Source organism: Trachemys scripta, chromosome 7, assembly GCF_013100865.1.
Source record: "Trachemys scripta elegans isolate TJP31775 chromosome 7, CAS_Tse_1.0, whole genome shotgun sequence".
In the NCBI taxonomy this organism is placed as follows: domain Eukaryota; kingdom Metazoa; phylum Chordata; order Testudines; family Emydidae; genus Trachemys; species Trachemys scripta.
In genome coordinates, this window is record NC_048304.1 from 30,981,021 (window position 1) to 30,992,947 (window position 11,927).

The window sequence follows — 11,927 nt, forward strand, 5'->3', positions numbered from 1 at the left end:
AGGCGCTTTCCACATGGACAGCAGCAAACCTGTCCTGTTCTTCTAAACCTGTATTTCTTCGGGGTCATTGTGTACATTAGGAAATCCCGCACGTGCTTCTTGGCTCACAGCTATAGATCCCTTTTGCCAATTTGCTGTTGATCGCACTAGCTAACTGCTGTATGAGGGGGGGAAGAGCATGTCTTTATCTTTCTTACACCAAGAAGAAGGTATTGTGCACTAGCAACCAGGCCATAAGAGAGTAGCTTGGCTGCACCAGATCATTAGCCAACAGCTGCTGAGTGGTTCATACGGTGAACTGTTTTGAAGCTACTTATAGATTTTTAAGGGATAATTCTGGACAAGAGAAAGCCTTATGCCCCAGTTACAGCCTTTCTCAACATTTTTCTTTTATTAGTGTACAAGAAAATGACAGACTTGCCTTGTGAAGTTGAAAAGAGAGAGACAGGCTGAGAAGAAGAAACAAAGGAATCTGAAAGAAAATATACAGGATGAGAATTTGACAATTATACACACTGCTTTGCAGTGAATCTCAACAGGTTCAGAAAGGCCGGGGGGGGGGGGGAGAGGAGGAGAGCATCTTGATCCATTCACTCACCTTTCTGCAACAGCTCATTACCTTTTTTTTTTTTTTTTTTAATAAACGAAGCAACTATGAACATTAAGCCAAACAGTCAGTTTCACCCCACTTGCTTAGAAAGGATACGTCTCCATAATATACTGTTCCATTGTTACTTTATGAGGGAAATAGGGGACAGTCAGTGCTTGTGTGAATTCATTAGGGTTTTGCAAGTGTCTTCAGTACTAAGTGCACATCTTCTGAAGTGGTGGTAACTGCATCAGCGACACCCATCTAATAAATGGGTTTTCAGTACTGCCACAATAGACTGTTAATGCAAGTGACACCAATGCAAAAAAGCTTGAACACATGTTAATATATGTGGGGTTACTGAATGATGCTTCCCTTGTTAAAAGTTTGATTCGCACTTGTATGAGCTATAAACTACACATCTCCCCAACCCCACTACAAAACAAAATAAGTTTACTCTAATGAAAGCTGCATGGGAAGTGTACTATAGATCCATTCTAAACATCCAACTTCAATGACAGAATCACCTCTGGCAACTACATAGACCACTTTCTTTAGATATGGTTTTCTATTCTCATAGCATCTCCTAACAGGTATCTAAAACAGCCTTCATTAAAATCAGATACACGTTATACAAAGAAAAGCAAAAGACACATTTTAATTCTGTGCTTCCTAAAAAGAAATACTGAAGTTCTATTACTTCATTTAATGTGTGCACTTTATCTCCAAACCAAAACCCCACCATTACACCACTCTCCCATTATGCACCAGTTCTTATCTTAAGACCGTCTAGAAACAAGGGGATTTATTCTTATTTTTACTTGCAACAGCAGAAAGGAAGTTGTTGGACTCTATTCTAAGAAAGACAGCCAACCCAGTGGGATTTTTGTCTCTCACATGGATGTGAAACTACAGTCTTTAGAATTTTAACTGATTTTACCATATACAGGATGAGTACATCAGTCTCTGCATATGAAATTTCAAAAGCCTATTTTTCACATTTCAAGTACATGATATACCATGTACTGGAGGCAGCATGGTCTAATGGACTGAGCATGGGACCAGGAACCAACTATATTTGTTATCATCCTGTGTGACCTCAAGCAAATGCCACCGCCTCAGTTTCCCACCTCTAAAGCTTTAATCTTGAGGTCCAATAACAAGGCAGTAGCACAGAAGAGAACAGAACCCTGGAGTCCTTACTCCCAGTCTCTTGCTTGAAGCACTAGACCGTGTTCCCTCTGTCGTTTTTTTTTGTTTGCTCAGAACCAGTTTATCCAACTCTTCAGATATCTGCAGATGACTCATTTACCTTCCACTATAATCCTGTGGAAACAGAAGGACAGCAAGTTCTGGAACTTCAGGAACAAAGTTGCAAACGTTTTGCCAAGAATTCCACTGGGTCTACACCATGGGAAGAGAGTCTACCAGTCTAACTTGACAGCCGTCTATTTTTCCCCACTCACAAGGCCCCTTCTTAACAGCAGATTTTAACATAAGAATTATTTATCTCTGCTTTGCATAAACAAAAGTGGCTGTTTATATTTGTTAATCAGTCATGATTGGGATAAGGAGTCTGCACACGGTCTCCTACTGACAACAGCATATTGTATGGCTTCAGATTGCATTCTTCAGTCCTAGGTCTGTATAGCTGAACAGAGATCCAATGGAGAATTATGAAGATTCTTTCATCTCAAATCCCGTGCCTGCATTCATTATGCTTTTCAAACCCCGAGATGCTCTACCAATGAGGCTATTTAATGTCTTTAACCATAAGAATAGCTTCAAGTAAACATTTATTTTGATTTCTCAGACTTTGTAAAAAGCTTGCAAAGAAGTCTCGGAAACCAACTGCAAGCCTGACATTTTTAGTGGTTTGAAACTCAGCTTGTTTTACGACAGACCCTGCATCTCAGACCAAAAAAACCCAGTATGGCCAATAGCTATAGGATTTTGTAGTTTCAAAGGACTGCAAATATTTTCTACCTGGTTGTATCACCTCTCAAAATGCCAGAAAGCATCCCAAAACAAAACAATTAGCTCCATCCAGAAGAGATATACCTTAGTAATATTGATCTCTGAACAAGCCCTTTACTAAGGCCTAGGATTTTCAAAAGTCACTAGCAATTGTGGGCATCTCAGTTTTTGATTAACCAGTTTGCCACACTTTAAAGGAGCCTCATTCAGTAAATGAGGAGCACCTGCCCTCTTCAGATCAAGGTGCTTTAATGGTATCTTAAGGTGGGCACCCAAGAAAAGTTGAGTTACTCAAAACCACTGGGTACTTGTGAAAGTGTTGGCCTAGTGCTTCTTCTACTTATTTCCTTGTTGCACTCTCCTGCCCTTTTATATCAGGAATAACCAACAGGTTTTAACAAGAGATGCTCCAGTTAATTAAGGCTTCCTCTACTCCACAAGAAAGCCTGGAACTGTAGTGTCTCAGTGTTTTTGGTCTGAGTGAAGGCTTTAGGTGCTAGCCTAACAACTATTTAATGCTGTCTAGGAAGATAAAGCTCAACTCAACGACATCTGCTCTCCTCTAATGATGGGCCGGAGAATGGTTTGTGCTGTGATCAAAGTTTCTCATTTAGGAGCTGTGATTGGGTGAAAAAGAGCATGTGAGCTCTCTTCAGCAGGACACCTGTGAAGACAGTCTAGCCAAATGGATTAAGTTTGGAGGCCATATGGGCAGGCTGCCGGCATGGTGATAAATCTGGTTTAGAGAGCACATAATGCTGGGAGCTACACTCACATTCAGACAGATTAAGTGACCTATGGACCATGTGTTCTATGGGTATTATGAGAGGCCTGTAGATTTAGACCCAGTGCTTTAACAATGGAGATATAATAGTATTCTTAAAATACACTAAGAAATATCTAACAGGTGGAGCATAGCAAATTAACCATGAGTGGTGTGGTTATACTGAGACTTAGCAGGATCCAGTAAAATAAAGCATTCTTGTGCGCCAGGAGACCCAAGCTCTCACCCTGTTTCTCAGCACTTGTTATAGGACATCAGAGCACATCACTCCCTATGTGACTCAATTCTCTCATATATAGTACTTAAAACAACTTATTGTGAAGTGCTTTCAGATTCTTGGATATAAAGTGCTGAGTGCTAAGCATTACTGTCGGCACAGTTCTGGGTCCCCATTGGTTAGATGCTGCCTTTTATCTAACAGAAATCCATTATATTTTAGCTATACAACTGTTTATTGTATAAACACAGTACAGCACAATATAACTAAGCAGCGTGATCATTATTTACCTAGTCAAAAATGGTGCTGTTTTCCCAACAAGAACTTGTGATTGTCATCTTTCAGCCTCTCTAAACCAAAGTCAAAGATCTTACTTTCTGGTTTGAAATACAATTTGCTTTTCTTATTAGCTCTGGCATCACTTTATTGGTCTATGTATAATATTACTACTTCATTTCTCCCCCATCATCAAGCTGGTAATTTTTAAGTGGATGCTGATAAGCCTGTGATCTTAACTGCTACAAAACCAAACCAATTACTTTAAAACTCCCAGCTAGGCAACAGCCTGTTGGATTCTGTAAGCAGAGGGGCAACTTATCGATTAGATAAAGCCATTTTGGCTAGCTGAGTTGGAAAGGACTTCTGATTCATAACATGCAGCTTTGAATTGTCACAACAGATGGGTTTCATTATTTAAAAGAAAGTTACATTCTGTAGCTTCAGAACTTCATTCGTCAGACACACAGCCACTGGTATTTTACGTGTTTTGAGATTCAATTTTTCATTAGAAATTAGTGCTGGTTTCACAGCCTGGAGACAGAAGTCCTCCTTATCTATGGATCTATGGATATATGCATCTGAAGAAGTGGGCTGTAGTCCACGAAAGCTTATGCTCTAATAAATTTGTTAGTCTCTAAGGTGCCACCATGGATATATGCATCCGAAGAAGTGGGCTGTAGTCCACGAAAGCTTATGCTCTAATAAATTTGTTAGTCTCTAAGGTGCCACTAGTACTCCTGTTCTTCTTTCTGATTAAATAAAGTTATTGTTAAACTTGATCTGAGCTATGTTAGAAGTTCAATTTCAGGTCACGGAATGGTTATTTGTCACAACTGCATCTGCATCATTGTGTCCCATCAGACACTGAAATAATGGATAAAAATACTTCAAATTAAGCATATTATTTTTATCAAGAGCTACAAAGCCATGCAATAGTAATAACTATGGGTGAGAGGGGATAGCTACAAACTTGACACTAATTCCACACATTGATGCTCCCCAACGTTCAAACCCCAAGCAAGAAGTGGAAGAGGAATATGAACAGCGGCTACACCTCTGAAGCCTTCCATTTAGTTGCAGTCAAACACACACTCCACTAGCTATTTAAAATAAAGCTTTCTGGGGCTCAGAGAAGCTTTCAAGGATACAGAATGCTTGTTACTCACTCAAGAGACTAGCTTCTGAATCTCATCTAAAAGGGCCCTTTAATATAAGGATAATGCTTAAGAAACTACACTTTCATACAAATTCAGATACAGTTGAATAGACTTTTCAGGCACCTCTTATGCCTTTTTTTTTTTTTAACTTTATGTTTCTATCAAATCAAGTGGAGATTTCTACTCCAACTGCCTATGTAACATTCAGTCATGGATGTAGCAATTTTATCAACCTTTTTAACTAGCTCTCGCAATCAACCAATGAAGTTAAGGGGGTCTCCTGGCCTGCAGATTCCTCCACCACCATTTGTGCCCACCTATTTGTATAAAGCCTTGAAATCAGGTTTTATCAGTGAATTTGTAGTGTTTGATAACCACAGACTGCATGGTATAAGTTTCAAAAATACTATGCTTGTTAGACCAAAAGGTTTTACAACCTTAACCATGGAGCCTCGATCACTTTTGTTGTAAGCCACCCCTGTGATTTTCCATTAATTAAGTGCTTGCTTTTGTTGTTAGGACAAATGCAGATTTCCCTAGTTAACAGCAGTTGTGAAAGATTGGCTACAGAATGCGGTACTAAGTACCAGTGCTTGGATGAAGTGTTTCGATGCCTTTGCCTTTACCACTTAGTGGAACCATGGTTATGGTAGCGGTAGAGTTTTCTTACAGCAGCATTGCCATAATTAAGGGTTTCAGTGTTTCTTAATATCTGACCTCTCACGCACCTCCCAATGGAGAATATTAAACAGGATTGACTTGTTTTGCCAACCAAAGTCAGAACCACCAATAGCATCCTCCTTCTCCCTGACAGAGTTTTAAGGACAGCCTGGATCATTATAACTGCCAATTTTGAGATCAGGGACTGGTTGGGGCTCTCTTCAGATCCCCTTTACACCACTTCATGAACATCCAAAGGGGAGAATTAAGCAAAGCACTCCTGCCTATTCTCCCAAGAAATCAGAAGTTAAATCTAGACCAAGGATCGGCAACCTTTGGCACGCAGCCCGCTACGCGGTAAGCTCCTATTGGCCTGCAGTGGCGAACCGCGGCCAGGGGGAGCCGCGATCAGCCGAACCTGTGGACGCAGCAGGTAAACAAACCAGCCCGGCCCGCCAGGGTACTTACCCTGGCGGGCCGTGTTCCAAAGGTTGCCGATCCCTGATCTAGACCTTCCATACAGCAGCAATACTAACTACCATGCCACCTGGATTTAACACCAAAGAATAAAGTTCAAGACTTCTGTCATCCTCTTTAATAAACGAAAAGTTCCTTCCGTTCACAAATGAAGTAGTGAGTCTGTTTTTAAACAATCATGTGTGTTTTCATCCTCTCATTTCAGGTACTCTATCCACTTACCCTTCCATCTAGCTTCATATCACTAGGATTTCCACTTCTTGAAGCCAACAAACTGGCTTAAGGACAATTACAAATTTTTCACATTACTTTGAGCAGGCTGATTCCCAGCTCACACCATGAAAACATCCAGGAATAAAGCCCACATGCTTTCTCCTTAAGAGGATCACACATCATTTTGATTTTTCTAGCTGCAAAACAGGACTATTTGTGTGACTGTCTGGTAACAATGAAGTCTCATATGGACAGCGGATATGTTTTTTCCCATTGTTAGAAGAAAATGAAGGTTCAGGAGCAACACAATAAGCCTGCAGCCAGCGCTTACTGCTGCAGACTGCATTCAGTAGCACCACAAATGCTCCTATGGTGTTCCTACATTGGCAATATTGCAATTACAATATCACTGTAGTGCAACATGTCTATTCACAACACTGCCAGGCTCTGAAACACTTCAGTGATGCAACAAGCAGTAAAGCCAACTACTAGCTATGTAGGTTTCTTTCCAAACAATGCCCAGGACAGCACCCTGATGATACACAGCAGCCCTGCATCTGGTTTGGTATGATAAAGAAAGCAAAAAAGACCTGCCTGCCCACATCTTCTGTCAACTCTTCCATAATTAAGTACAGTAACAGAGTGAAAAGTTGCTGAGAAGTCTATGGTTAAAGTCTGCATATTTCTCAATCTCAGGATTGTTTTCCCACATTATCCCCTAGCACATCTGATCACCGAAGAAAAGAAACTATTATTACTTGCAGTAAATATTCTGCAGCTCTACACCACCTTTCAAGCAAGGATTCATCATGCTTTATTCATTAAGGCTCAAAACCGTCCCCTAAGGAAAATACAAAAATATCATGGGGGAAATTGAGACACAGCAAGGTGAAGTGTCTTGTCATAGTGACTCTGTGACAGAGCTCAGAAACAACAACTATTTTCTACACCCAAGTCCCTGCGCTAGTGACAAGACAAACCTCAATCTCCCTGCCTTCTAAGACCCAGAGAATTATAAAGCTGATTCCCTAACGGCAAAAAGTAAAGTATCTATAAACAGGGCCAATGATTTGCCTTAACCGGGGTTCTGATTTGTATTCCAGTAGTGGAGAGGTTCCAGATGAGCTCAGGGTCCCATGTATAGTGCTTAGCATAAAAAAAAATCCTTGCCCCAGAAAGCTTCATCTGGATCGACAAAATGCGAGGGAAAACTGAGGAATGGAATGGAAGGTACTTTGCTCAAAGTCAGAGCAGGTCACTGGTAGAGCTGGGAATAAAACCCAGGATTCCTGAATCCCAGTTCAATGCCCTAATCATTAGGCTACATCACTTCTGTATAGCTCTCAACACAAACCCTGAGTATCTGGGTTTCTCTGGAACACTGAATGTACTCTGGTATCTTCTTCAGGCTATGTGGGGAAAGGTGGGGAGGGAAAGAAATGTGGACAAGGGTAACAATTTTTAGAGTGAACAATACTGCATCTTGAAATGAAATGCTAAACACGTGGGAAGGGTAGCCTGGTAATCAAGCCGCATCATTTAAAATAGCGTATTAAAGTTATCTTACAGGCTGAATGACAGGGATAAGGCAAGGCCAGAAAGTACAAGGCATTTTGCTGGGTTATAGTGGTAACTATAAGAGTGCTTAAAAAAATTGTGTTCAGTGTAAGACAACCCTGATGACATAAGATGCATATGAGTGGTTTGTAACCAGTAATAAAATCTTAATTAACTTCTTTGCTATTATTTAAGTCAGCAGAAGTCTTTATATCTAAGGAGTTACTGTATAATATTCATAGTGTTATTCTCTCTTACTAAGCATGCACAAAATCTGATTTTTCAGAAGTGCTAAGGACCAACAGCTCTCATTGACTCCAACTGGAATTATGACTGTGCAGCATCAATGAAACTTAGGCACAAGTCATCATGCATAAACAATTCACTAGGCCAGGGGTAGGCAACCTATGGCACGCGTGCTGAAGGCAGCACGCCAGCTGATTTTCAGTAGCACTCACGCTGCCTGGGTCCTGGCCACCGGTCCAGGGGCCTCTGCATTTTAATTTTACTTTAAATGAAGCTTCTTAAACATTTTAAAAACCTTATTTACTTTACATACATAACTAAACTATTGTTGTATTATAGACTTATAGAAAGAGACCTTCTAAAAACGTTAAAATGTATTACTGGCACGCAAAACCTTAGAGTGAATAAATGAAGACTTGGCACACCACTTCTGAAAGGCTGCTGACTCCTGCACTAGGCAAACAGATGGTTTTAAATCTACAGAAGTGTTGCTGTTTCAAATGAAGGAGATAGTCCACATTTTGGACTAACAACACACAGATTTTTTTTTTTTAAATGTTATTTGCAGTGGGATTTAAAAAAAATTCAGGGCAAACAACATCTAGAACAAAAACAAGAATCCAGATAAGATATACAAAGTACTGTAATAAACATTTGGTTTTGTGAATGGAAAAAAAAGCCAGATAGATTTAACCAACACTTTTTAAAATGCAACTGGTAGGCTACCTATGCTTTTAGTATAGATACATTAACAAGCATTGAATTAGATTAATCCCCTGGGTACAGATGGGTAAACTGAACTGAAGAGAGGGCAAGTGATTTGCCCAGGGTCACAAAGCAAGTTACACCCAGGATAAGAACCCAGGATTTCTGACACCCATCCCATCTTCTAATCACTAGATCACACTGCCTCTCCAATAGCCGAAGACATGGATGTTGCATGAAGTTGTACCAAAATGATGTGGCATATCATCCTGCATATGTTTTCATCTGAGCTTAAGGCAGAGACTGTGCATATTTAATCTTCTTGGGGGACAGAGTCCACACCTGATTCTAGAAGTAACATGACCCTGAAACCATTCTGACTCCTGATTACAACTTGTCTCTTAAACAGCAGTGCCAACGGCCATCAAGATGGCTCAACATTTATAGAGCACTAGCTTATCTGGAGGATTTGAGGAGAAAGGTTTGTGAACCAACTCAGCTATCCTAGGAATCAAACAATTGTGGTGAATCAGAGAATAAATAGCCCTCAAATACTGGGTAAAAGGGCTGCATTTCAGAGCAGACAGGGTGATGGATTAATGTATAACCATGAAATCAAAGCACTAAACTGCTGAGTAATAGCCTCCCTTTGCACCCCAGTTCAGACACCAAGTAAAACATCTGGGAGGAGGGGGTGGAAAAGCAGCATGACGCAAGGTACCAGAAAGGCAGACATTCAGACTTCAGCCCCACAACATGCGAGTATAAAGTATGCTGCCTCATACTGCTTCACTTGCCCTTAACCCTACAGATCTGCCCTGTTCACAAGCAGGAAAGCCATTTCATCTCCTTTAAGATTAGACTCGCTTGGCATTTCAATAGGGCGTTGGGGCTTTACGAGGAAAGGTGGAAACTGTTATACAGCTCATACGGTGAGATGAGCAGCATCTACAGCCACCCTGGAAAACCAGCTTCTCAACCAAATGAAATAAATTCTATCTAGTGAGAAAAACATGCCAGGCTGGCATATTCCCACACAGGAGACAGGGAATATAGTAAGCAAATTAAAAAGGAAGCCCCGTGCCATGAATTTTTAAAGCTAATCAAGTATTTCTGCTCTAGATGTGTGTGTCAAAAGATGAAATTGGGTCTATTATTGTTATGGCTGTTATAAGAGGCTCTGCCACTTTAAGAGCTGTCACCTGCCCAGTTCTCCTCCCCGCTCTCCCCCCCCACCCCAAGGCATCTGCACTGCAGATCTTTGCAAGGGAAGCTAGCTTGCCAGCTCCCAACACCGAGCCTGACAGGGATACAAAGGGAACTAAAGCACAGCCTCCTCCTCCTATTTTGGACAGCTCCCCCTAAATGAAGGGGGGATTTAACCACACACTGCTTTGTTTGATATGCTCTCCCTCCATCCCCACTCCATTTAATGAGCTGCAACATGACAAAAGGGAGCATTTGCAATTGTTACCACCCCCTCAAAAACAGAGATCACTGCAAGTTTCCACCAGCTCCCCACCCCTCTTCCACCTGCCTGAGAAATGTCTGACTGAGAAAGGGATTTTTCTAGGAATTAATGTATTTTCCCACTGCCCATGTCTGGTATTAAACAATGCAGGAGGATGGGGTGTGTGTATACACCTTGCATCATCTGCCACCCACCCCTTGTGGAGGGATGGTCCAGCGGGTATTGTGCTCTCTCCACCCTCCTTCATTTTTAGACAATGCCTGCTGTTTTGGAGCACTCCAAAGGGAGAAATGTGTTGCTCTGCAGAAGTGTCCTTTAGAGACAGAGATGGTAAAAGTCATCCCCAGTTTGGGAGGTTCAGCAAGATCTGGAGGGGTGACCACCACCAAATGCAAAGGGAATCTGCTCTATCCCCTCCCTTCAGTTCAGACACTGCTCCCTGACCCAGTCCCTGCTCTGATGCCGGAGGGGTCACTGTCAGAATTAAACTAGAAAGTGCAACACAGACATCCCGCAATCCCTACCTCCCCAGTCTGAGTCCCAATTCCCTGACTCCCACCAAAACTCATCCTGCCCTAAAATCACACCCTTAACCATCCAAAATCCACAGTATCTACCCAGCCCCAATCCAAACCCCACCACAATTCTCTCCCCACCATCTCCGAATGGTGAACCATGCCTTAACTCCCACTATCGCACCAATCCACCCGCTTCCTACGCTAATCTCAGCCCCCTGAAAAACAACCATGCCCCTAAACTCAGTCCCTCGAGCTTCTCCCATCCTCAATTCAAGCCCCACACGCCACATTCCTGCCACCCTTGTACTTCAAAGTCCCTCACTAGCCCCCACAGACCCTTCCCCCAAACCCTACAGCTCTGAACCCCTCGCCTCGATCCATCCTCCTGCCTGAGGCCCCTTGCCCCAAATCTCAGCCCACTGAAATCTTACCGCCCACTCACCCTCCAAACCCAAACTGCCCCCCACCTCCTAATGCCCGACCCCCCCCCCCCCCGGCGGCTCCTCTCTCTCGCCACCCCCCGCGCGGGCTATTCCCTCCTCAACGCCTCCGCCCCCCGCCTGTCATCAGGCTGATCCCCGCCGGCCGCCCGGGCTCTGCCCACCCAGCTACTTACCCGGCTGTTCCACCTCCCCCCAGTCTCTCCGCCGGCTGTTCCCCCCATTCGCCGCCGCTCCCCCCACCCCCGGCTATTTGCCCCCCAACCCGGCTGTTCCTTGACCCTCCCCCCGGGCTCTTACCGGCGCAGGACTGGGAGCTCGTCCCCTTACAGTCGCGGCCGCCCGCGGGGATCGGGGTGCTACCCGGCTCAGAGGGACCCCCTCCGGCGGAGGAGGAGATATACGGCGACTGGGTGGCGGGGTCGGCCATCTCCGCGACAGCAACAGGAGCCTCAACAAACTAAGCGTCCGTCCCTCACGGCGGGAAGATACGGACTGGACTGACGCCGCGCAACGGACCTCGGTCCTCCTAGGACGGATTGGGAGGGCTGCTCACTGCGCATGCGCCATTGGGGAGGGCTGAGAGGAAGGTGTATACTACGCAAGCTCTTGTAGGTGGAGGCCGGACGGTTGGGCA

General features: G+C 43.3%; 1 protein-coding gene across 3 annotated transcripts in view; it reads right to left on the reverse strand.

Annotated features, from left to right (window-relative positions):
• Positions 1-11,866, reverse strand: part of RTN3 (reticulon 3) — a 35,149-nt gene extending 23,283 nt beyond the window's left edge. For 2 of the 3 annotated variants that reach the window (XM_034776492.1, XM_034776491.1), the window contains exons 1-2: positions 11,591-11,866; positions 422-472 (exon numbers count right to left, since the gene is read on the reverse strand). In XM_034776492.1, coding sequence (XP_034632383.1) covers positions 422-472; positions 11,591-11,720 — 181 coding nt within the window. In that variant the 5' untranslated portion in view covers positions 11,721-11,866. The remainder of the gene's footprint in view (positions 1-421; positions 473-11,590) is intronic. The other variant, XM_034776493.1, reaches the window with a different exon arrangement.
• Positions 11,867-11,927: the final 61 nt, after the last annotated feature.